The sequence below is a fragment of the Diorhabda carinulata genome, chromosome 2 (genome assembly GCF_026250575.1).
Source record: "Diorhabda carinulata isolate Delta chromosome 2, icDioCari1.1, whole genome shotgun sequence".
NCBI classification, from domain to species: Eukaryota; Metazoa; Arthropoda; class Insecta; order Coleoptera; family Chrysomelidae; genus Diorhabda; species Diorhabda carinulata.
The window spans coordinates 2,484,490-2,512,400 of NC_079461.1; the positions used below are offsets into that span (position 1 = coordinate 2,484,490).

At 33.0% G+C, this 27,911-nt stretch overlaps 2 protein-coding genes across 2 annotated transcripts; both read left to right on the forward strand.

Annotated features, from left to right (window-relative positions):
* The first annotated feature begins 892 nt into the window (after window positions 1–892).
* LOC130903657 (transmembrane channel-like protein) lies at window positions 893–27,798 on the forward strand. The gene is made up of 15 exons (XM_057815884.1): window positions 893–1,732; window positions 9,539–9,674; window positions 9,759–9,942; window positions 10,432–10,681; window positions 10,788–10,976; window positions 19,149–19,381; window positions 19,497–19,688; window positions 20,152–20,400; window positions 21,922–21,991; window positions 22,047–22,822; window positions 22,968–23,195; window positions 24,007–24,307; window positions 24,378–24,597; window positions 26,849–27,427; window positions 27,494–27,798. The coding sequence occupies exons 1-15, from the start codon at window positions 1,616–1,618 to the stop codon at window positions 27,796–27,798; spliced, it is 4,029 nt and encodes a 1,342-aa protein (XP_057671867.1). The 5' UTR covers window positions 893–1,615.
* LOC130903650 (uncharacterized) lies at window positions 16,038–17,187 on the forward strand. The gene is made up of 2 exons (XM_057815877.1): window positions 16,038–16,780; window positions 16,838–17,187. Exons 1-2 carry the CDS (start codon window positions 16,711–16,713, stop codon window positions 17,119–17,121), a joined length of 354 nt encoding a protein of 117 aa, XP_057671860.1. The 5' UTR covers window positions 16,038–16,710; the 3' UTR covers window positions 17,122–17,187.
* Window positions 27,799–27,911: the final 113 nt, after the last annotated feature.

A 27,911-nucleotide genomic window follows, 5' to 3' on the forward strand; every position in this document is an offset into this window, starting at 1 on the left:
CTGGGTCGATTCTCAGGAAGGATTTTGGAATCCGATCAATAAATATATTTTGAAATTATGACTTTGAAATTCGAAATATATTCTCATATTTGTTGTTGTAACCTTAGGCTTCTAAGGACTTTTAAATTTTAAAGATGATAACCGCTAAATACAATAAAACTTTTATAATAAATAATAGTTTCGTTCGGAATTCTTCGAAAGCTGTTTTACTCAATTGTTAAATGGCAAAATACTGTTCTGATTTTCGATTGAAGAAATTTTAGAAAAAACAATAGATGATATCGTCATTTTATTCATTCCTAAATAACTTTATCATAAACAACGTGTCAAGTAACATGAATTAACTGAATTACGTCGGATAAAGGTCGTTGATTTTTTAATATCTCTGAGGATCCTAATTAATTACGGAATCAGGATTTGACGTGTCATTGTATATCGAACTAATTAATTCGCTCTGTTGACTGGCTAATCACCTGTTTGCGATAATATTGACTGTAACATGCAATATTAATGCCTGTACAAACAAAGCTATGTCGTAGAACTCAATTCAACAATAGTCTAGTTAATCAAGCAAGAAACGTTTTAGAGTACTGCATTTCAATTTTTTATCAGCTGAGAATCCACCACTGTGTAATGTACTGTTACTCTGGTTAATAATTTAAAATAAAAAATAAAAATAAATGTTTTATAAGGTTCTTATATTTTTATATGTTTATTTTAATATCTAGTTATAGTAAGATGGATTTCATATCAATTACAATAAGTCTTAATCCATTTTGTAGAATCTTGAGGATGAGTTAGATAAAGATTTTCATGAAATAAATATAAGAACGAAATATTTCCATTTAATCTATTTTTCACCAAAACAAAGTTCATAGGACACACTCTACTAGAATAATAATTCGCGTGTGATGCGTAGGTGCTTCATTGACTGTATTAAAATAGTTAATATTAAAATTTCTACTGAAAGTAACACGAGGTGTGGTGTGTCTTCCGACATTTTCATATTTTCACTTTATAGTGTATCGCAGTGCTTCAGAAGGTAAGAGCTTTGGAAATTTTTCGTTAAACCATTCACATTCGAAAAATTGAGATTCAGAAGGTCTTCAAGTCCCAAAATGATACAAACTCTTCAGTATTATATATACAATGTGTTGATAAAGTAAAGTAACTTAATAATAGTGCAATAGTGCAGCTTTTTCCATTAAATGTGATTATTATTTCTAATTGTTATCGGGGAGAATTATTTGGAGAAGATAATTCAAATAAATCAAACCATTTAGGTTTGCTGAGCAATCAAAAAGTTTCTGTAGTAAGAACCACAACTCATTGATGCATTATCACACTTCAGGCTTGTTGTCAAAATTATTACACGTCCAGATTTATCACTTTTAGTCTATTTTTTATGGATATATCTAAAAAACAATTGCGAGCAAGCCGGAACATGATACTGGGGATCGTCATTAATTCCTGCTCTTTTTTTTTACATTTCTCATTACTTAGATTTTCAAATTTTTTCATTTATTGAACATTCTCTGTATCCACTTTCTGTCTGCATGAGTTTTTAATAATTATAATTTGTTTTATTAAGGAAACTTGATATTTCAGTTTAATAATGGATCACAATAAAGACAATGCACACACTTCTAAGAAAACTCTTCCACCGGGTATTCTTAGATTGGATTTTGGAAAACCGAGATGTTTAACTGCCGAATTCAAGTTTCATCAAGAGGTTGGTATTTAATTGAAATTAAAAAACTATTTTATGATAAAACAACCTGCTTAAAACTCTAAACTACATCATATTCAATAATCAGACGAAATTAAAATGTCAAAAAGTCAAAAGGAAGTGGCTACTGTTACTTTGCCTCATTATTTGAATGTCTTCGCCAAACATTGAAGAAGACAATGCAAACAGAGTAAACTAGAAATCACGAAAGATAAGAAATTTAATGGAGATTGTTCAGGAAGTATCTCCATTGCCTAAAACTATGACACACATCATTCGAAGCAAATCAAAAGAAAAGGGAACTCGGTAAAATGTTTGCTATGTACAAAACACTAGATATATTTGAGAAGAAGAGAATTTTTTGTTTTCCACACTAAATATGAACTAATTCATTGAGTTTGTTCCTATTTAATTTTTGAAAATAATGTTGCCAGCAGATGAAATCTGTTGCAAACTTTACTTTTATAAATAGAATTGCTAAATATGTATAGAAAAATTTATGTAGAAGGTTCATAGAATAATTGATGGAGTCTCTATTTGTGTATTTGTATATGCAACACGAAATTCAAAATTGTATAATGCTTTTAAAATGTTCATACTTTCCAAGTGATGTTTCTTTGACGTTCACAAGAAAAATTATTGCATTACATAAATCTAGAAATGAATGAAAATTTCATATCACAAAATCCCAGAACAAAATAGTATGTTTGAGCAAGACAGCGCACACAGTTTTGAGCACATCGAAATAATAAATATAAAAAAAGTTTATTGAGTACAATTTGGAATATCTTTTTCAAAAAAAAGTTAATAAATAGTTCAACAAAGACCTGAGCAACTCAAACATAGATGTTACTAACAATTCTTGCTTATAATGATAAAGAAATTATCAAAATTGTTTCAAATTTGGTATAAAATTGTCCTGTAGGTATGACTAAATTGAATAAATGTACACGTGCAGAAAATTAACTGGTACATCGACTATAAACTTACAAGTAATTACTGAAATAAGCCGATCTCATCATCTGAATCTATGAAAACGTATTGAAAACCGCTCGAAGAATAAATCTTATAGAAATACTTTTGAAAAAATTAGAAAGATTACAAATGAGCAATATTGGAAAGACTATCAACTTAAACAACGGGATATTCCACAACTTCTAACGAGGAGGAAGCTTAAGACATCTAATAGTCTACAAATAATAAATTATAAGGCAAGGATGACGTGGAAGTCTCTAAATAGGTTCTTTAATCAAATGTCTCACTCGTTATTAGTCCTCTCTTAAACTCGTTATACCAATGACTCGTGAAGAACTTTTATCACCAAATGTTGTACCTGTTTACACCACCACTACACCAACACTCACAATTACACTGTCTGACGCGCGTTTCGATGACCAAGTTATCGTCTTCAGAGACTGAAGGTAAACTGAACTCTGAGGGCGATAACTTGGTTATCGAAACGCGCGTCAGACAATGTAATTGTGAGTGTTGGTGTAAACAGTATGTTGAATATGAATATCACCAACGGTTCCAGAAATTCCTACTCAGGACTCTATGACAGCAGCGACTCTTTCAGGCAAAATTAATAGTTTCAGGATTAATAATTTAACCATAAATAAGATTTGTTCCTTTTTGATTATTAACAAATATTTTAATATTAAAATGAATCTGTCTTTTCTGCGATAATGAAGATTATTAATGTTACCTATTAGGAGCGGTGTACATATACCAATCACGTGTTTGAATTAATTCTCTTTTTTACCCGGTTTTCATCTTTATTCGCGACACGACACGAACAGGGAGTGTTTCAGTTAAATGCTCCGTATAATGTGAAAACGCTATTAGCAATTAATTTTTTTCCTTGAAATGAAAATAAGTGAGTTAAATAATTCGTTGACAGGGATGATTTGCGTTAATCATAAAAAAAAATGTTCCCTCGAGTGCACCGACAAACCTAACGATTTGCTTCCAAACAAACTTGATTAAGTAGTTACGAGATAATTTGATATTTGATAATAAATATTTTCTAGCCTAAGAGGGCGCTGTGACATGATTCTGATGTCATCTGTCAATTTTATTTATATAAATCGGCGGTAGGGTCGGTACTTATTTACGGTATGGAAGGTTGGATATATAAGAAAGATGGAATTAATAAATTAGAGGCTTTCGAAACGTGGATACATCGCCGAATACTTAAAGTACCCTGGACAGCTAAACTAACTAATGAAGAGATACTAAGACGTGTCAACAAACAACGAGAACTCTTTGAAATTATTAAAAATAAGAAAAACGTCATATTTAGTCGGTAATACATGCCTCAAGAAATAGATAATGTCATCGTAAACATTCGTTAATGGATTGGTTAAATTGATTGACCATTTGGAGTTCAATTCGTGATTTTAGTCATGTCTATCACCAAAAAAACCCTAGCAATCAATGATTCGTAATACTCTCCTGTTATTTTTCAACCTTTTTGAATGATCACTATCCAAAAAAACGAACGTCATCACTTTCTAGATGATGATACCGTTTTGGACTTGTTCGGAGCTGGTTCATCTTTTGCAATCCACTGTTTTTCAATTCAGGAGTGTAGTCGTGGCAGTTTTCATCTAAAGGTATTAATCAACACAAAAATTCGATTTATTCTTTTGGTCCAAAGTGAACAACCACTGATCTTGATGAGTGGTTAGCTCAGGCATGCATAATTCTTCGGTAAATAAATGGCAAATACGTTGTTTTCAAATTTCTACAACCTCTTCTATTTCGATAACCTTAATTCGACGGTCGTCCAGAATCATTTGATTAACTTTTTCGTTTATATCACTGGTTGCCGCTATTTTTGGGCACACCGAACACTGTTTATCTATCAAGCTGATACAGTCCAGTTTGAATTCGAGTCAATTTACAGTCGGCATTGAACAGAACACCAATAACGTCATAGCTACTTTTGAGGTTATGTTTAGGGTATGACACGATTTGCTGAGTCGATTTATACGTCGGAAAGTCCTGAGAATATTTTAAAACTCACCTATGTGTATCTGAAGTGTCCTTAATCTTTGAAAGTTGGAAATAAATTATACTTGTGCTTAGGAATTTCGGAAATTGTGTAGCTCACTTTTAAAAAAATATTTTATACTAAAAAGAAGAAGCAAAAACTGTCATGTCAGTAGGTATTAGAGATATTTGAATTGCCAATAGGCTTTTTTTTAGTAGAATCAGCAAGAAAAGATGCTGAGGCTTCAATAGAAATCAAAATAAACTCATGACACTCATAAGTCATTTACACACGGACAGTTAGTTGAAAAGCAAGAAAAACCTTTCGAGGATAATGAAGGGAACTAAATTATATTATTGGAATATTTGTGATTGTAAAACAATATAATTACCATTACATAAAGTTTCGTAGTTACATAGTTTCTTTGTCTGGACTTTCAAGCCTTCTACAGGTTTATACGCGGCTCGAAAGACCAAGCATTGTGAATATGTAGTTATTTAGATGTAGCGGGGTAATCAGTAATTGAAGAATTAATTTTTAGAAGTTGTCTTGCATATTTCAAATTTTGTAACATATAACAACTAATACTAGGAGGATCCGTGTGTCTTTTATGAAGTGTTTAGAAAATTTTTTCGACATTTCCATCATACAATACTACAATGTTATTCAGTTCTTCCAACAAGCTTGATCTTATGTTAGCTTGTGACTCTGTCTATCTATATACTCATTTCTTTATGCTTCTAAATGTTTTTGATTTTAGTTCTTTTTAGATTTAAAATTAGTTTCTTTTATAATTTTTTAAATACAGATGAAAATTTGACGTTTCGACTTTTTTAAATCGTTTTTAAATCAAAAGAGATCTAAAGTCAAAAACATTTTAGAAGCTTAAACAAATGAAAAGGTCTAAGAAAGAAGAAATTAAAGGAATCTATTTATTTAGCGTCATATTTTCTTAATAGTAATTGCATTAAATTAATTTTTGTACTTTAAACGTCAAAAAATGGGACATCTGCTTTCTCTTGAAACAACCCTGATCCCACGGCACTTCTAGTGACCTAACCACCTTTAAATCACCTTTAATCTTTTCTATCTCAACGTTTCTAAAACCAAAGTTTCATAATATAAACATACATTGCAGCATTTTTTATTAAAAAACACCACCATTGATGTATCTGTAAAATTCTTAGGGCTTGTTGTGGACAATTATCTAAAAAATTAAGTTCCTCCAGCTTTGCGCTGAGATGACTTTCCAAAGAACTAAACTTATCGACCTCCTTAACAGTCTATTATGCCTTTATTGAGTCGCATCCCCGATAGACACTTCCCTTCGACTTCTTTAAAAGATTAAAACTGACTGACTGACTCTTCATTCCTTATTAATCCTTGAATCCGCTTAAGAATGCAGAGCACGACCTTTACCTACTAATTTCACGTTCATAATTAGTTAAGGGCTCAATATTTTACAATGCAAAAAAATGCACAATCACTTGCCAATTGAAATCAAATCGATATCATCTTTTCCCGCATTCCGCAATAATTTCAGGGCATATTTAATGGAAAGTGCCTTCTACTTTGTAAACGACTTCTATTCAAATAATAATATTTAATTCCGGACATCCTGAATACTGTTTTAATTTAAGTAATTATTACCTATTACCTATAATTTTGTTACTTATTGTGATTATTCTTCTGTATATTGAAATTTTATTTTATTTATATCTTTATTTAGTTATTTTTATGTTTTTTTTAGTTTTTAAAAGCTTTTGTCTATAAATTGTATCAATTTTTTGACAAAGCATACTAGTAAATGATATTTTTGTATAATGAAATTGAAATTGAAAAACAATTCTACACCCTATATTCAATAAACAGAACAGCGTGCTAGAAAACAAGAAAAATAAATTTTGTTTTGACGTCTCACTAAATCACAACTAAACGCGATCTCATACGGAGCCCATTAGCTTATTGGTCAACGTAGTTCTGGGGTTCTGGCTCTACAAGTATGAGAAAAAGAGAAAAGACGAAATTAAAAAGAATATTTCGCTAATAACTGTTTTTTCATAGAGGTGTGGTTTAGATTGAATAAATGCGTGTTCGAAGGTTTCCCATGATTTTGATTAAACTCTTTTAACCCCTCTTCCCAATCTCGGGAAATGAACGAAGTGAAGGAATTTCCTTCCATTCAAATAAAACTTAGTATCGAGTTCGTGCTTGTAAACCAGCGAATGTGTAGTGTATCAACTAAATTGATTGAAACAACAGGTAAAAAACCAAAATCTAATCCAAAATTACGATTTTATCGGATAATTTGATTTTGGGGTATTTTAAACGTCAGTTTATCATGAAACGGATGATCCAAAATTAACTTTTTCAAATTATTCACCTTTTTACAATATTATGAAGGGTTTTGGTAGAATGATTGAAGATTGGATAAACTCGACGATGATGTTGAAGAAATTATCAACATTGTCGTCGCGCGTTGGCAATTCCTCATAATTTTTTTCCTTTTCCTTCTAAGTTACTGTATCACTTTTTATAGGAATCGACTGTTTCTTCACATTTCTTCACAAGGTTAACCAAAAGCATTACTTGGTAGAAATTGCACGAGTTTTTTGTTCTTTATCCATTTTTGTTCATACAATTTTCTTAAACAACTTCCCCAACTTCACTTTGACGTTGACACGTGTGAATAAAGACCGCAGTATGTGTAAATGCAATATTAAAACTAGAAGAAATTTTTACATCGTCGTTACTCATTAAAATAAATACCAAGTCTGACTTGGATAAGGCTGCAATACATCATCGTTATGTGGTACAATACTTTTATTTGAAAGGCCCAACCAATATAAAGGCTGCAATAGATTCTATTTTGAATGAGACTGCTCCTTCGTTATCAACTGTAAAATATTTGGTAGCAGTGTTCAAACGAGACGAAGACCAGCATCGCTGAGGTCGAGCAAAGGAGGTGACGACTCCAGAAATATTGAAGAAAATCCACAAAACGGTACTGACTGAAAGTGAGCGAGTTAGCAGAAATAGTAAGCGTTTCAAAATGTGCAGTACATTGCTTATTAACTGAACATTTGGACATGAGAAAACTTTGCGCAAGTTGGAACACAACAATGGAACAAAACATATAACCATGGATGAAATCAAAAGAACAATCAAAACAATGGACTGAAAAGAGAGAACCGGCCCCAAAAGCAGGAAAAGACGGTTCCATCTGCAGGCGTCGGTTTTTTGGAATGAGCGTGGGATAATTTTCAATGACAATCTTGAAAATCTTCAACATTTGAGCTGCAATGCCGTAATACACCTAAAAGTACTAAAAGACTCTCGTAGAAGTACCTGGCCTTACCTAGAGATGGCGGTAGCTGCTTGAAAAAGGCCATTGTATTAAAAAGTACACAATTTATACAGCAAATGTTCCAATTTTGAAAACACCTCGTTGTTTGGTATTTGGTTGGAAGCCATCACTAGTGAACGTTGTGAAGATGTTTCCATAGAGTTTTTTGGCGAAAAAAATAGGCCAAAATGCCTCTAAGAACAGTGTTGTTTTATCAAGACAATGCACCAACTCAAAAATCAGTTACTGCAACGGCCAAAATTAATGAATTAAAGTTTGAATTGCTATATCATGCACCCTATTCGACAGATTTAGCGCCCTCGGATTATTTTCTGTTCCCAGACTTGAAAACATGGCTTGGTGGTCAAAGATTTTCCGACAATGAAGAGAGAAAAGTGTATGGAGGTAAAAGGAGAATACGCTGAACAATAAATATAAATATATTTTGTTTTTTCTTTGTAGAGCCAGGTACATCTGGGATTATCCTCGTACATCGATGTAGGCAACATTGAAACCATGCAAAATAGCATTTTCGATCTTGAAAATTTAATTTTTGTACAGATTAAGCCCATAATACTCTTCAATAAAATCAAGTTGCAAATAAAATCCCAGAAATTATATCGAGTTCATTATTTTCCTTATCAAAATTAATAATAATGTTACCTATTGCTTCATTTACAGCTGGTTAGAATTTAAGAAAATCGTATCTATATTTGAGATTGAAATTTTCCAATTCATCAATTTTTAAAACATCCCTTAATTCATTAAATGTATCTTTTGGAAAATGTTAAACATTTTTTCAGGAGTTAAGGTTTTCATTCAAGTTTTGCGAATTGTTTTGAACTGATATAGGGCTGAGGTTTATGATTTCTGGTAAAAAAAATCACCTAGCTTCATCAACTATCGGGAGTATAGGTTAACAAGTTCGATTAATTTTCTTACACCCTCTTTTCGGGGTAATATTGTTCTAATAGTGAATGGCTTCGAGTCTTCGTCATAATTGTTCGTTGTAACCTCTGAATACCTTCTGCCATCCCTGTTATCGTTCAATTCAGGATTCAAAAGAAGTATGTTGAAGCAAACATAGGTGTTGATTGTCTGGATTAATTTGCTTTGATCCTGGATTCAAGCTTTCACCGGCTTGTTGTCCAATGAATTAGCCTTTTGAAATTCCAGCTATTTGTATGTTTACCCGGTTTCCATTACCAGGTAACTGCACATTTCCCTTCATGACAATACCTTTCCCACTAAGACAGTCCTTACTCCATATGTATAATCAGTTAAATCGAGAAATTAGTTGATTTGTCACTATTTGGTAGTAATAACGTCCTATAATTTCGGTTCTAATTGATCAATTTTGGCAAACTTTACCAACATAACATTCGTACTCTATTAGTTTATTTGTTATAATTAAAATCCATTTAAATGAAGATATAATCGTGATAATAAACTTATCATGATGTCTTAGGGCGAACCAACTTCTCCTCAACCATCCGATGATCGTCTATCAGTTACATTTGCTGATGAATCAGTGAAAAGTGATAGCTCCACAAAAGTTAACTATTTCAATCCTCTATCATTCACTATGGATGTAATTAATACAGGTGAGCGGCTTCCTTCCGAATTTCTTTAAGATTTGACCAACCATCAAGTGGCAAATCTTTCAATTTGTTGTTAAATGTCTGTAGATGGAGAAGATTCTGACCAAGAAGATTATTCTGCTAGTGCGAATGTAATCATGCAAAGAAAAGCATCTACGAGAAAATCGAAACGTAAAAATAGAAGAGCTAGTTCACCATATAGTCCGGATGTATTGCCCAACGCTGATAACGGCCCAAGAAGATCTTCAGTTTTTACCAATTCATCGGGAGAGTGAGTAATTTTTTTATCACAATAACATCTGCCACCAACAGGGCTAATCTTCACACGATAATTAAATTTGCTTTAGTATTTGTATCAGTTTCGTACAAAGTAATGACCTCATAGCCAAATACATTTCTGCGAAGCTCTTTTTGAAACTTCTTTCATCTTAACTATCGATGATGACCTTCTCAATGTCAGGAAGGGCATCATCATATAGAATGATCTAGAAGACTCCAATTTAGAGCATTTGTCATGACTGAACGACCTTTATACCTTAATGAAGGTATGATGCAATATTTCTTGATCAAAAGCATGCACAGTTGAAGTTCGGCAGATTGTTTCATGGAAGACCTCGCAAATATAACATTATCGGTTTGGTGATAGACAAAAAAATAACGTCACAATCCATTATTCAACTGTGACTAGGCTAATTGGTCGGAAAAAACCTCCAAAAAGGAGGAGGAAGACGCAGTTAATGATGTTGGAAATCGATTTCAGTACGGCCATCACGATGGATGAAAACTTGGTAGCGGAAGCGACGCAAGAAGAAATTTTCGAAAATATCAAGTTGCACAAAGAAGTTTTGAGTAACGTTCGAATGCAACCTTGGAATATGCGGAAAAAAATCAAGTTGGTCATTCAAGCTAAAGCCTACATTAAAAAACACGAAGGGGTTTTGCAAGAAAGATTAGCACAAAGCCATTCTACGAGAGATTTATTGGCACGTTGGCATATTCTATTAATCAAAGTGAGTTTTTTTTAATGACTATTCAATATAAATAAATTAAATCAAAGAAAAATTGGAAGTAGAAAAACAGAAAAAGACGTTTTAAATTGTTTTCTTAAATTTTTAGAAATGGCAAAAGTTCAGAAGGGAAATGTTAAATTTGTCTATGTGGTTTATACCGTGGGAATTGAAAATTAAAGAGATCGAATCACATTTTGGATCCGTGGTAGCGTCATATTTCATATTTTTGAGGTGGTTGTTATGGGTTAACGTAGTGGTTTCAGTTGCACTCATTTCATTCGTAACTATACCTGAGGTAAGTATCGTACAATATATTCAATCATTATATTCTAAATTTCTACAATCAACCGTCATCAGAAGGCTTCATTTATACCAAATAAAGTTTACGATTGTGTATTTTCTACAATAAAAAATGAGTATTTTGAGATTTTCACACATAGTTTGAAGAATAACATTTTCTATTAGTATAAACGCGATTATTACCAATAAAATTTAGTGTCGTAATACAAATAATATTGCTACTACTTATAGATCAACGGAATTGAACTGTAAGTATTCGATTTTTGAGTATCGAGCCATCATCAAGTACCTGTATTTAAAAGGGTTAAGAGGTAAGCAGATTTACGAAGATAAACTTAATACCCTTGGTGATCAATGTACTTCGTATGCGACCGTGAAAAATTGGACTACAAGCTTCAAAAGAGGTAAATTTTCCATTGAAGATGATGACCGATCGGAAAGGCCAGTTTCTGTGTCAGTCCCCGAAAATATCGATGCAGTTCATGACATGATTTTATCGGACCGTCGAATTGGGCTAAAACGTATATCTGAAGCATTGAATATTTCATTCGAACGCGTTCATCATATAGTTCACGTCAATTTGGACATGAGAAAAATTGCTGCAAAATGGATCCCCAAATGTTTGAATGTAGACCAAAAGCGTGCAAGAGTAGATGCATCGCGTTCGATCTGTGCTCGATTTGAAATCTTAAACCGAATTGTTACTATGGATGAGACTTGGGTACATTTCTACTATTCAGAAACCAAGCTACAATCGATGGAATGGCGACACTCTGGTTCTACAAGATCTAAGAAGTTTCATCATGATTGATTTTTTGGATAAAGGTAAAACAATACCTGGAGATTCCTATTCGACATTACTGACCACTCTACGGGAAAAAATTAAAGAGAAAACACGCGGAAAACTATCCAAAGGTGTTTTGATTTTGCAGGATAACTCCCTTGCACACAAATCTCATGTTGCCATGCAAAAAATTCGTGATTTAGGGTTTGAATTAGTAGAACAACCGCCTCATTCGCCAGATTTGGCTCCGTCCGACTATCATCTCTTTCCTCAACTGAAAAAAAGTTTAAAAGGTCGTAAATTTTCTTCCAACGAAGAGGTAATGAAAGCTGTGGAGGTCTGGTTTGCAGAGCAGGAAGAAACATTGTTTTTGAAAGGTCTAGAGACGTTGCAGGTTCGCTGTAAATAAATGTATCCAATTAAGAGGAGTAATAATATATTTTGACATTGAAATTTTGTCTATAGTAGGCTAAGAATTTTTTAATATATCCTCGCATTTGTTACCAGAGGTACAGATCGATATTGACTGCTATTGTGAAATGATACAGCTTTGGCACTAATTTTGGATGAATGAATAAAAAGTGCCTTCAGGGAAACCCATTTTTTTGTAGAAGTAATTTAGCATCGTTACCAAATACCGCATCATCCTCTTAGGTAAAGATTTCTTGTTGATTGTCATTTAACAAATCCCAAATCCCAAGGGAGATCATTCAAATTAGATTGAGCTAGAAGATAAGTCCCTGGATACAAATGACGAAGCCGAGAACTAATTTGTCAAAAAATATTTTTATCTGTTCTGTCGCTATTGGTACATACAGGAGATTTTGTATTATTGTTTCGAGGTACTGGTTTTGTGCAGATGAAATGTTCGGATATGTAATTTTATGTTGCGTGATACCTAAAACAGCTTCGAATAAGTGTAAAAATAACTTTTTTGCTACATTTGCAACGAATCCTTTCAGTTTGTAGTAAAAAATTGGCCTCACGAAGATTATTTCAAGTCAAAATTAACTATAGACATCTAAATTTTGATAGTAACTGCCAAGATCATTAAAAGGTAAGATAGTAAGTACATCATAACTTACTAATTTCAAAGAACTCGTCCACTAACGTAAACCGAGAAGCCGATCCTGCTCTATTACGTTAATAGAATCTCAAGTTTGAAAAATACGGCGGTTATAATTCCCAGAGAAACCATTCACTTTTTGTTTATTAATACACAGCGGCAGTTTCCTTATATAACTTATTCACTTTATGTTGTGACTGTTTCTATTGGATCTTTCTATTTGTTTACGTCAATCTAGAAATTTCAAACATTCTGGATATGATTGTTTATATATAAACGGGTCTTTAACAGCCGTAGTAATCAGTAAATAACTGGATGTCAAGTAAACGGTGTATTTCAATAAATTATTTAAGTGTTTAGTTATAAGTTAGTGAATAGTTCAGTGTTTAGTGCACAGTTTAGTGATTTTATATTAATGTATAAATAAATTAAGTGAGTAGGAAACATCATGTGTATACATTAACCCCTCTGTCGAAATATTATAAATAAATAAGTAAAAATATTACAATTTGTAACGTATAACGTGTGTATCAGTACAAGTCATTAGAAGAAGAAGTCAAATATGATGTTTGTTATACCAAGAATACAGAGGAAGTTCACTGATCACACAAACGATTGATATTTTTCTGTAGTTGATCCAACCAAGCTGGTAAAAGTATCTAAAAGATTCAGTACCCATATCTACCATTAAAAATGGTTCCAGTACCTCATAGTGGACATTCTCAGGAGCTTTCTGGATCATATTTTGATGCTCGGTTGCAAATAAAATTGAAAAGTTTCTGTGAAGGCTCTTCGCAAAGAGTTTGAAGCTTTTGAATACTCATTTTTCCTCAATTATCAGATACTACAGTTGCAGCTGGTATTTTTGTAGGTCCACAAACCATGAGAGTGATGATCAATGAAGAATTTAGAGATTTTCTACAAAAAATAAACGCGGCTACGCTTTAAAGCAGTGGTTTATAGTTTCCTTGGCAATAAGAACCTGAAAATTAACTCAAAAATATCTTATAAACTCAGGGGTGCAGATTTTCCCTTCAAATACATCATCACCTAGATTAGTTTAGAGCAAATTTACATAAAGATATTATGAGTTTAGGACGTTATCAAGGACAATATAATGAGGACAGGATTTGGATTGAAATTTCCTAATTTCATGAGAAACTATCAATATTTAATGTTTATTCGAGCTTTTTTTTATATATTTGGAGATTTATCTTCATTGTTCTTTGTAAATAGAATGGATTGGCATATGATTAAAAGTTTTTTTTTCTGTCTTTAGTTAGATATAATTTACGGTATTTACTTGTGTAATTTTAATTAAAATTGCTTAATAAAAACAAACTCGCCACAGTATAATTATTATTTATATTATACTTTCAAAAACAAACTAAATAAATTATGCTTGATATGCATTTCAAAACATATTGCGTGAAACAATAAAATATGCCCGTGAGGTTGATTATATTCAGCGCCCTAGTGCATTTAGTGGAAATATATGGCAGTTTTTTTCCAATAATTCACCCAGATCGTTTGTATAATTATTATCCACCGGAAAATGAAGTGACGTTTTATTTATATTATAGGTAAGTGCAGTTTTCATTGAGTTTTTATATTTTCAAATTATTTTTTACGCCAAAGGATCAATATTGAAGCGAATTATAAAATTACTTGCTCAACCATATCAACATTAATCATTAGAGCGATTAGGGTTGTCATATCTAAGACTTGCCAACCGGGAAAGACGCGGAAACCCCGAATTTTGAATCCACCATCCTTATCAAATTTAGGGTAAATCTTTTAGAACAATAACTTTTTATCAGCAACTATTCCGCAAACTTCTTTAAGAGCTTCGATTCGTACTGTGTAATTGACGAGAAAATATAAATTTTTGAGGTTATGGATTGCATATTTACTAGCCGTAAATCATATCCGTGAGGTACTGCGTTGTTAATAACATGTGCAGAGCATCCCACACTAACCATGTTTGGGTTTAGATTTACTTTCAGCTTGTTTAAAACAGTGTAGGTTCTATATTTTCAAAATTTTTGAACACGCACTACAAATAAACTCCGGGTGGACGCACCCCGCATACTTTTCATATCAGGATTTATCCGAGAAAGTCAGTTCAAATATCTAACTTATACAAATGTCTCAAATTCGTCAATAAGAATGAGCAAAGAAATGATTCAGATAAGCGAATCAATTTTATTCATCTAGTACCAAGAATCAGTAATGAAAAGCCACCAAAAAACATTCAGCATCTAAAGTAATATCCTAATGACAAAATAATCGAAATCTTATGTAGGAACCACACTCCACATGAAATCATCATTGATGATGACGTTTCTTTGGAAAATTCGCCATTTGAGCCTGAATTATCCACTAAAATTATTATCCATGGATGGACGAATGGAAAAGATACTCCTTGGGTAAGAGAATTATCAGAAGGTAAGTAAAATTTGGTTCGAGTTTAACAATAGATCTTTTGGAAAGAGCTTTCCACTTTCATAGAATATTGTAGTATTAGGCTCAAACCAATTCTGGAGCTGATATCTTTGAAACATGGTTCTGAAAGTCTTTTTCAGTTTCTTGATATGCTAAAAATCTGTCCGCGGATCTTTTCGTGTTTAATCTGTTGTATAGTAGTGTTCGATATCCTAAATCGGCAAGTCACGTGCTGATCTTTTTTAAACGTGCTGCTCTTAGCATCGATGTTTCATCACTAACGAACGCACGACCATTACGAAATTCTGCAAAGCACTTGGGAATAGTCTTTTCTGGTGGTGCTTAAGTACTAACAGTTCCATGAAGCAATTTATGCATAGTTGTTAAGTATGAGCTTTATTAGAATCATAAAAAATCATTCAACGCAAACTTTTCCATTTTTACTTCTTTCAAACGTTCACTATCAACAACTCACTCAATTTCCAAACTGATTTAGCACTAAATAATTTATTTACGCCACCCATTGTTTAATCGTGAAAACTTAAAAAGGTGCCATTACACGCGAATAGAATACAAAACTTTTTCCACAACGTTAATTGAACTGATTAACTTGACACGTAAATTATTATTGACAACAACTGATTTGTGTAGTTTTTCATAACAAAATACTCGAGATTTCACTCCTGCGATATATTTAAGTCCACAATTCTTAACAAATTGTCAACTATACATTTTTCTACTAATCTTTATTCAAATATCAGTTTTAGCAACAACTGGTAAATGGAATGTAATTGTTGTTGACTGGGCCCCTTTGTCTCACTTTATTTATGTCGAGACTAGACTTCACGGTTACGTTGTGGCAAAACAGGTGAAAAAGTTCGTCCAGTTTTTGGAAAGGATAAAAACTTATGCGTTGTCGAATATTCATATTATCGGTCACAGTATGGGCGCCCATATTGCAGCTAAAATCGGCCACGATGTCCAAGAAGACGATAATAATTGTAAAGTAGGGAGGATTACAGGTGAAAGACTATTATTTTTAATCTGAAACTCAAATTTTTAATTTATTCCTCATTGGTAATTTAATAGACAAAATAATAGGATAAGACTTTTACGGCTGCTTCTAATAACGATTTTTCTTTTGGTCAAATACTCTTCCATTGCAAATGTTCTTCAATACAAACTGCTTAACGCTAACTAATGATCAGCTATTTGGTTCATTATTGATATTCAGCAACCTCCAAAGGTCCAAACATTATTTGACTTGTTTACATATCGCTGCTAAAAATCTTAGAGATATTAAAAATACATTTAGGATTGGATCCAGCTGCGCCTTTGTACGAATGGCCTCATATCGAGTCATTAGATGAAGTATTGGATCCTACGGATGCATCTTTCGTCGACGTGATCCATACAAACGGGGGATATGTTGGTATGATTACCCCAGCAGGTCATGTTGATTATTATCCTGATGGTGGTGAGAAACAGTGGGGATGTTACCTGTGTAAGTTGTATAATCGATATTTTTACCAGACATATTTCAAGTTGTTTCTTTTTTCAGTAAGTTGTAGCCATATGAGAGCTTGCGATTTATTTATAGCTTCCGTTAGAAAACCTGATTTGTTCAAAGCGTATTCGTATGAATCGTGGTTGAAATATATGAATAACACGTCGCCTTATTTGGAAGCTTATCCTATGGGTATAGCAGCTTCTCCAGAAATTCCGAACGGGATATATTTTCTGGAAGTGTACGATACTTACAAGCCATACGTATTCAGTGAAACTACGATAAAAGATAGTTTTGATGGATATTTTGAACAGATGTTAGAACATTTAATTGGTTGAAACAATAATCAGTAATTTTTTATGTACAAAATGTTTTTAAAAATCAAATAAATCATTAATAAAAAATGGTCTTGTCTCTTTTTCCGTGCCTCCTCAATCAGATAATTCTTTTCACTTTGTTTTCAGTTGATAGTTGGAAATTTGTGGAGGAACTCCTGATAGGATTGGATAAAATCAGTGTCATACTTTGTGATATCTAGGAAAGCTGCCGAACAGTTTGTTTTAGCTTCAAAATTTACATTTATTTTATTGAATATTTTATAAAACATTCTCTATAATGTCATGTTTGATTTGGAATCCGAATTGGTGTTACGGTATGACTTTTTATTTCAGAATGCTATTTAGTCTTTGTATCTAGAGCAAATACCTTGAATAAGGTATTGGGGCAATAGTTAATGCGAAGTATTTAACAACATTTTTATAGATAATTCTTGTAGTATCTTCACAGTGCTGAAATCCAAACTGTTTGCTTTTCTAATATCAATTTCTGTCCTGATTGTTATTTTGCCTCCAATATTTTTATTTCAATATGCAATACATCCTTAAGATGCATCTGGATATTGACTTATTCCACTTTCTTCATCTAATCTATCCCGCGAGCAAGTTTTAAACAATTCTTGCAGGATGATGTCTGTTGATTTCGATTGATGTCCATTGAAGTCGATCGATTTCGATTGATAGCTAATATTGAATGATGTCTTGAATGCATATTGAAGTCGATGGTTAATTGATGTCTTTTGATCCATATTGAAGTAAGTCGATTGTCAATTGATGTTGAATGATGTTTTTTGATGCATATTGAAGTAAGTCGATTGTCAATTGATGTTGAATGATGTCTTTTGATGCATATTGAAGTAAGTCGATTGTCAATTGATGTTGAATGATGTCTTTTGATGCATATTGAAGTAAGTCGATTGTCAATTGATGTTGAATGATGTCTTTTGATGCATATTGAAGTAAGTCGATTGTCAATTGATGTTGAATGATGTCTTTTGATGCATATTGAAGTAAGTCGATTGTCAATTGATGTTGAATGATGTCTTTTGATGCATACTGAAGTAAATCGATTGTCAATTGATGTTGAATGATGTCTTTTGATGCATAATGAAGTAAATCGATTGTCAATTGATGTTGAATGATGTCTTTTGATGCATATTGAAGTAAGTCGATTGTCAATTGATGTTGAATGATGTCTTTTGATGCATACTGAAGTAAATCGATTGTCAATTGATGTTGAATGATGTCTTTTGATGCATAATGAAGTAAATCGATTGTCAATTGATGTTGAATGATGTCTTTTGATGCATATTGAAGTAAGTCGATTGTCAATTGATGTTGAATGATGTCTTTTGATGCATATTGAAGTAAGTCGATTGTCAATTGATGTTGAATGATGTCTTTTGATGCATATTGAAGTAAGTCGATTGTCAATTGATGTTGAATGATGTCTTTTGATGCATACTGAAGTAAATCGATTGTCAATTGATGTTGAATGATGTCTTTTGATGCATATTGAAGTAAGTCGATTGTCAATTGATGTTGAATGATGTCTTTTGATGCATATTGAAGTAAGTCGATTGTCAATTGATGTTGAATGATGTCTTTTGATGCATATTGAAGTAAATCGATTGTCAATTGATGTTGAATGATGTCTTTTGATGCATATTGAAGTAAGTCGATTGTCAATTGATGTTGAATGATGTTTTTTGATGCATATTGAAGTCGATTGTCAATCAATGTCTTTTGATCCATATTTTGTACCTCTTTTGAGGCAGAAAATTAAAAGTTCGTGTATTGTTAAGTTGTAAATGAAAGCTATATTTTGCTTTCTGCCTACTTTCAACCGAGATATAAAGAAAAAACGATTTCTGCAGGAAATCCGTCCATCCTATTTTTGTTACTGGGTATTAAAACAGAGAATCACTTATAGGATAATGTTTACGTAACTTTTCAACGGTTTTTTTTTCAATTATTTTCCACAATTGTCGTAGATATAAACGCTAATTAGTGAAAATATCTATTTCTAGTATTTAATAGCCAATCCTTTGGATTTCCAAGATCGGAAAGTTATATTAGAAGAAGAAAAATATAACGCTACAAATTTTATGACGCTTTGGGAATTCGACGGGCTTCTCAAATACACGCCACTGTTTTATGGGTGGTACTCAAGTGGGTCATCTGGAGGTTATAAAATGCCTATAGCCTATTTCGTCACCGGACTTGTTGTCTACGGATACAGTTTTTTTGCAACATTGAAAAAGTACGTGAATCCATCCATTAATCCGTTAATTTTCTAGTTACCTATTCGTTTGAATTATTTCTTTTAGTCCATAATTATCATTTGGATTCATCCATTACATTCTTCTAAATTTTAGAATGGCGGAAAATTCTCGAATGTCGAAATTATCGGAAAAAGACGACGAATGTATTTTCACTTGGAAAGTTTTCACTGCGTGGGATTATATGATAGGAAATGCTGAAACGGCTCATAATAGAGTTGCTTCTATTGTCATGGGTTTCAAAGAAGCTCTACTAGAAGAAGCAGAAAAAAAGAAAGATACAGAAACGTGAGTTTAAGACGGATCCCAACAAGTTTCTTAATCTACTCGTTTTTTAGTTTTTTTTTTATATTTTTTTCATTCGTTCATGTCTCTATCATCTATCAAAGTCTTTTTCCGAGATTGAATCTTCCATTTAGTGTTGAGCAAGACTAATTTTGGTTTTGTTTCTTTGCAAGACCAAAACAAACAGGTTTTGTCTGGTTTTGGTTGTTTCTATTTCCATTTTCGAGTTTATCATCAATTTTTGTTTATAAATTCGACTAATGCTGTTCCTAGATATTGTTAATACGATTTTAGTAATCAATATCGGCCAGTAATTCAGAATGTTTGTACTTGTTTACCAATATTAATAAAATTTTAGATTTATCAAGCACCATCTAAAATTGTGATTATTAAATACCTAATTATATCGTCAAATATATGCAAAGACATTTAATTATTGATGTAAATACCATCTCGTATGTTTTAGATGGAGAATTGTTTCATTTCGGGTATTAGTAAACGTTATCGTAATTGCCTTATTAACTCTTTCTATGTATATAGTAGTATTGGTAGTGAAAAGATCTACGGATCCAGAGGCAGAGAGTACGTTCTGGAGAAAAAATGAAATTGCGATAGTAATATCAATACTAACATTTATATTCCCAATGATATTCGAAGTTTTGGGAATTTTTGAACAGTACCATCCAAGGAAACAGCTCAGGCTACAATTAGGAAGGTAATAATTTGAGAGAAAGCGTAAATGTGTATTTAATATATAGTTCATTCTTATATGTTTACAGTTTTCATTGATAATTTCCTGTTTAAAAATTTTGACAGGCTTGTGAATTGATTATCATCTATCGGATTCAATTAGAATCTCCTCGCAAAATCGATTTCGTACTTAATTGAAATTACTACAAAGTTTGAACAACCAGTATAATAAATATGATGTACTAACTGAATGGGATACAAACCCACGACAAACACCCATAATAGCGGCTATTAAAGCAATCCAAAATCAATTTTTTCAAAATTTATTAAGAGGACTGTCATTTCATACATTTAGTTCTTTACTGAATCATCAATCTATTGTGGCCTTTGTGTTTCTTCATTCCAAAACCTGATGTTAACTTGATCTTTTTGGATTATTTTATTAACATTACTATGAAAAAAATATGGAAAACAATTCATACTTTTATTATTCAATTTACCTTTAAAACATTCTAAGCCAAATTAAATAAAAACATTTTCCTGTGTCATAGGAAAAGCTTCAGAGGTTTTTGGTCTTTGGTAAAACGAGTTTTTAGAACCAGTAAAATTTTTTTTTGGTATCCATAGCGTGAGGTAGCTTCATGTGTTTTACAGAGAACTTCACCCAAGTTAATATTTTCAGTACAAATTGTACAATTCGCAGCCTTTGGACATTTTAATCCACGGATCTTCAAAAAACCTTCTAGATTTAGACGTAATGGATTTAAAAGAGCGATAAACACGACTAAAGCAGACTAAAAAAAAAGTTTATTCTTTAAAATTTTGAGCTGTAATATACCTAAAAGTACTAAAAGACTGTCGTAGAAGTACCTGGACTGACCTAGAGATGGCGGTAGTTGTGTGAAAAATGCCACTGCATTAGAAAGTACACAATCTATACAACGTATGCTTCAAGTTTGAAGATACATCGTTGTTTGGTATTTATTTGGCAGCCATTACTAGTGAAAGCTGTCAGTCAATTTGTAAACATGGAAAAAATTAGTCCAACCAATATAAAAGCTGAACTAGATTCTACTCTGAGCTAGACTATGTGCAAGACGGGTGCCGCGTTTACTCACAATGAAACAAAAACAGCGTCGTGAAGATGTTTCCATCGAGTTTTTGGCAATGTTTCATCTGCAGACAGGGTCATGGCGTCGGTTTTTTTCATCGACTATCTTGAATAAGAAAACTGTCAACTGCAGCTTTTAAGCGAAGAAATCAGACCAAAACGGCTCTAAGAAGAAAGTGTTATTTCATCAAGACAATGCACCAGCTCAAAAATCCGTTAATGCAACGGTCAAACTTAATGAATTAAAGTTTGAATTACTACCTCATGCACCATATGCGCCAGATTTAGAGCCCTCGGATTATTTTCAGTTCACAGACTTGAAAAAATGGCTCGAGGGTCAAATATTTTCCAACAATGATGATAAATACTTCTATGACCATTTTCGTACAGTATATAGTTTAATGAAAGTAAATAATTTGATTATCAATATTTTAGGATTATGATTCTTAATTTGGGGAATTTATATTCGTTAATATTCGCATTGATAGGTAAAATCGGCGACATGGTGAGTAGAAACTACTTAAAACGTTTCATATTTTATGAAAAAAATTGTTTTTTAGACTGAGGAACTTCAGATGTTTAAAAATACGACTTGGACGGAATGTCGTTTGGATTGTATAGACAGCTACAGCTTCCCCGATTCAGATAACCAGATTATGGAAGTAATAACAAATGTTTCTACCAAAATCTTATCGAATATAACTTCATATTTCAATGAATCTGAATCAGAGTTAGTTTTTTTAAATAACTCATTGATTAATTTCCTTTCCAATACAATTAATACTACCATAGATAACATAACCTATATTTATGAAGATTTAGATGTTACCGATTTGGAATCTAAGTTTGCAGATTATTTAACTTATCTTTTATATTCATTTCAAGATAACACCAATTCTACACCGATTGATTTTGAAAATTTAACAGAAAGTTTCACGACAAGTACAAATGTAGTACCCACAACTTATTGGGAAGAGATTAGTTCTACAATCCTCCCTCTACTCATGAATATAACTGATCGTATCGACGAAGGGCGTTTTGATTATGATATATCAACTATTTTTAACAATTCTTCAACGTCTGTTACGACAGATTACGAGACATCGACATCTTCTATTGGGTACAGTAATTGTACAAAAATATGTGATGATTTGGGCATCGAAAACTTGGAAACCGGAATGAATTATACCATGAAGGCTCGATTCCGTAATTTATGTTGGGAAACGATGTTCGGACAAGAATTGATGAGTATCACAGTTATGGATTTGATAATGACTATAGTGCCTTCACTGGGAATGGATTTTTTCAGAGGAATATTTGTGAGAGTCATGAATAGGTAAGATTGAAAATATGATACATATAATCAAAAATATGGAAGCCAGAAAGGTTTCCTAACTTTTACTTATATTCCATTCGATTTAAACGAGAGGCAATTTTAACTGAGTTTCAGTTCAATAATTATCAATTCTTGGTGGTTCTAGATGCTGGTGCTGGGATTTAGAAAAAAAATTTCCAAAATACGGCGATTTTAAAGTAGCTGAAAACATTTTATCACTAGTTAATAACCAAGGTATGGTTTGGATGGGAATGTTCTTCTGCCCTGGTCTAGTGGTTTTCAACGTGATAAAATTATATATTACAATGTATTTCAAAGGATGGGCAGTTATGACGTGTAACGTACCACCAGAAGTAATATTTAGAGCCTCCAGGTAAGAAGTTTTTTCAATTTAATACTGTTTAGCAACGCTATGAAGAGACTGATGGTGCTTCGTGTAAGAATTCCTTGAGGATCGGCTCTCTTATAAAAAAAATGAATCGGCAATCAAGCCACTTCTAGCCTAGTTCAGCATCCCAGTGCTAGACCATCCGATTCAATTGTCTGTTTTCAAAAATTAAATCCTATTGAAATGAAGACAATCTGAGCGCCATATATTTGTCGAGTTTTGTTCTAGACATTTAGATGATGGAAAATTCATAATAGTATTCCAGCTTCGACGCAAAACTAGAGTGAAAAGTACCCTGAATCAACGACAACTTCAGTTTTCAAAATTCGTACCATTCTGTTATGAAGTTTGGTTCAAATCCCATTAAGGCTTATAATGATGCAATCACCACGGCATTTAGCGCTCAAAAATGCGTCTGCCTCTAGTTCTGCGATGAGAAGACCCATTTCCATCCATAGAAGATGGTGATTGCGCAAAAACTATTAGAATGTGATTCCAATTCTCGTAGGAACGCGTGTGAGGTTGTGTCTGAATAAACTACTACTTTTTTCAATGATGAAACCCATTTCTATTTATATTGATCCATGGTTCTTCGAGGATTTCATCACTGTTTCAATGATTCGAGACCAGTATGTAAAAATGCTACAGAAATTTGTTGTTCGTGGTTAGATGGACGATTTGCAGTGACCAGTCCGATCTTCCAACTAATCCCCATGTGATTTTTATCTATGAGGTTTTTTCAAAACCCCTGAGTTCATGTGAACATTCAAGGATTAAGATTATGTTTTTCTTCCAGATCTAATAACTTTTATTATGCACTTTTACTGGCTATGCTATTTCTATGCGTCTTACCTGTGGGTTTTACAATTGTTTGGATTCAACCATCTTGGCATTGCGGTCCATTTTCTAAATACCATAGAATATTTCACATCTTTACTAACACGATAAGAGATAACGTTCCAGAACCCGTCCGGCGAGCTCTGGATTACATTGCTTCGCCGGGAATAGTGATACCACTTTTGGTACTATTGATATTGATAATTTACTATTTGATGTCTTTAACCAATTCGCTTAGAGAGGCTAACGAAGATTTGAAGGTACGGTAACAAATATAATCATTTTTTTTTGATAAAATTTATCCACGTTTCCTTATTCAAATACTTGTAGATTCAACTCCGTCGCGAAAGGACTGAAGAAAGAAGGAAAATGTTCCAATTAGCAGATAGAAGGAGAAGAGGAGGATCTGGGGAATCAAACGAATTATCAAATACTCCTTTCAATAAATGGAAAAAGCTAATGGGGAATCTTCCGTCTGGTAAAAGTTTAGACGAAACTCCTAAACAGGAAGATGTTCAAAAAGAAGGAAAACCGGAAAACAAAAGTAAAGGTAAATATTTTTTTATTCTAACTATATATATTAGCTCTGCGTTTCTCATGCTGGGATGCGCCCCACGTGGAGACCCCAGCACACCAAAATAAAAATAGAAAAATCCAATAGCTAAAGAGACTTCCTCGAGAAGATATATTCAGTCTTAGTTAAAGAAACTTCCTCAGGAAGAGGTATTCGATTTAATTCGAAGAGATTCGTCCTCAGGAAGGTCTCAGTTAAAAAGACTTCAACGAGAAGAGGTATTTGGCTTTAGTTAAAGAAACTTCTTGGAAGAGGTATTCGATTTAATTCAAAGAGATTCGTCCTCAGAAAGGTCTTAGTTAAAAAGACTTCAACGATTTAATTCGAAGAGATTCGTCCTCAGAAAGGTCTTAGTTAGAAAGACTTCAACGAGAAGAGGTATTTGGCTTTAGTTAAAGAGACTTCTCGGAAGATATATTCAGTCTTAGTTAAAGAAACTTCCTCAGAAAGAGGTAATCGAAATTAGTTAAACAAACTCGTCCTCAGAAAGAGTCATTCGATTAAATTCGAAGAGATTCTTCCTCAGGGAGGTCTTAGTTAGAAAGACTTCAACGAGAAGAGGTATTTGGCTTTAGTTAAAGAGACTTCTCGGAAGATATATTCAGTCTTAGTTAAAGAAACTTCCTCAGAAAGAGGTAATCGAAATTAGTTAAAGAAACTCGTCCTCAGAAAGAGTCATTCGATTAAATTCGAAGAGATTCTTCCTCAGGGAGGTCTTAGTTAGAAAGACTTCAACGAGAAGAGGTATTTGGCTTTAGTTAAAGAGACTTCTCGGAAGATATATTCAGTCTTAGTTAAAGAAACTTCCTCAGAAAGAGGTAATCGAAATTAGTTAAAGAAACTCGTCCTCAGAAAGAGTCATTCGATTAAATTCGAAGAGATTCTTCCTCAGGGAGGTCTTAGTTAGAAAGACTTCAACGAGAAGAGGTATTTGGCTTTAGTTAAAGAGACTTCTCGGAAGATATATTCAGTCTTAGTTAAAGAAACTTCCTCAGAAAGAGGTAATCGAACTTAGTTAAAGAAACTCGTCCTCAGAAAGAGTCATTCGATTAAATTCGAAGAGATTCTTCCTCAGGGAGGTCTTAGTTAGAAAGACTTCAACGAGAAGAGGTATTTGGCTTTAGTTAAAGAGACTTCTCGGAAGATATATTCAGTCTTAGTTAAAGAAACTTCCTCAGAAAGAGGTAATCGAAATTAGTTAAAGAAACTCGTCCTCAGAAAGAGTCATTCGATTAAATTCGAAGAGATTCTTCCTCAGGGAGGTCTTAGTTAGAAAGACTTCAACGAGAAGAGGTATTTGGCTTTAGTTAAAGAGACTTCTCGGAAGATATATTCAGTCTTAGTTAAAGAAACTTCCTCAGAAAGAGGTAATCGAAATTAGTTAAAGAAACTCGTCCTCAGAAAGAGTCATTCGATTAAATTCGAAGAGATTCTTCCTCAGGGAGGTCTTAGTTAGAAAGACTTCAACGAGAAGAGGTATTTGGCTTTAGTTAAAGAGACTTCTCGGAAGATATATTCAGTCTTAGTTAAAGAAACTTCCTCAGAAAGAGGTAATCGAACTTAGTTAAAGAAACTCGTCCTCAGAAAGAGTCATTCGATTAAATTCGAAGAGATTCTTCCTCAGGGAGGTCTTAGTTAGAAAGACTTCAACGAGAAGAGGTATTTGGCTTTAGTTAAAGAGACTTCTCGGAAGATATATTCAGTCTTAGTTAAAGAAACTTCCTCAGAAAGAGGTAATCGAACTTAGTTAAAGAAACTCGTCCTCAGAAAGAGTCATTCGATTAAATTCGAAGAGATTCTTCCTCAGGGAGGTCTTAGTTAGAAAGACTTCAACGAGAAGAGGTATTTGGCTTTAGTTAAAGAGACTTCTCGGAAGATATATTCAGTCTTAGTTAAAGAAACTTCCTCAGAAAGAGGTAATCGAACTTAGTTAAAGAAACTCGTCCTCAGAAAGAGTCATTCGATTAAATTCGAAGAGATTCTTCCTCAGGAAGGTCTTAGTTAAAGAAATTCGTCCTCATGAAGAGTCATTCGATTTAATTCGAAGAGATTCGTCCTCAGGAGGGTCTAGTTAAGGAAACTTTTTCGCAGGAGGAAGTCTCGGTGTGAATTAAAGTTTATACACCATTGAATACTTGATTCAATGGTGTGAAAAATTAATAATTATCAAAAAAGAAATATTTTATCGCAAGAAATGCGTATTGATATAATGTTATTATTATTACAGATTTCTTTCATAAATTAATAAAGCGAGCCTTAAGAAAATCGTCGACGTCCGATGATGCAGACGATGGTACTGACACAGAACAACATGATTCGTTACCTTATGACACAGTAGCAGCAAAACCTATTAAATCTTCTTTTTCTTGGGGAAGCGCAGATTTCCAAAACGTAGCTTTGAAAGCGCGGCAATTAAAAAAATCTAAACCCGAGACTCAAGTTCATCACGAAGAAACAGTAGATCAAAAACACGTACATATAAACGAAAAACCTGTTTTAAGTGAAAAAAGCAACGAATATCACGAACCTTCGACTTCTAAAGGATTAAGACATAGTTTTGGTTTCAACAGACATATCAATATTAAAGATGTGATACATCTCAATTCGGAGCCTTTCACGCCTATAACCGAAGTTTCTATAACCGATATAGATACAAATTTGAGGGAATCGATTGAAAACCAAACAGTCGCTAACGGAGTAAGACAAGATTCTGATTCATCGGTGTGGTCTGACGGCATTCCAATGATAACCATAAGTAAAACCGAAAGTAACGAAAATATTTTAAGTGTCATCAACGAACCGATAAGTTATGAAGATATTTCCACTTCTAGCAACCTATTTACGAAACAACAAATCGGAGATAAAACTGAAGAAAATAATGATGAGATCGTTATAAAAGATGACGTTCCTGTTCCAAATGCGAATATATTTAAACCAAAAATAAAATGTGTTCTCAAAAAACAAACTACGGAAATCGATGAAGATACTATAAGATATTTTAACGATGATATCGAGAAGAGTATTTCTGTAAACGATAAACTTAGAGCGATCGTTGATAGAGATTTTGAAGATACGGGTTTATCACCTGATGATGATATCTTAACTGATAAATCTTCTTCGGATACCGATCAAAAAGAGAGTAGTGTGGATACCGTTCTTCAAATATCGCTTACTTGAAGTTTATTCCATTTAGAAGCACTTCGTGAATAATTTATTATGTTAAAATGTATCGGCTAACCATAAATAATGTAAATCTTTTCACAGTACGAAATATATATATATATATATAT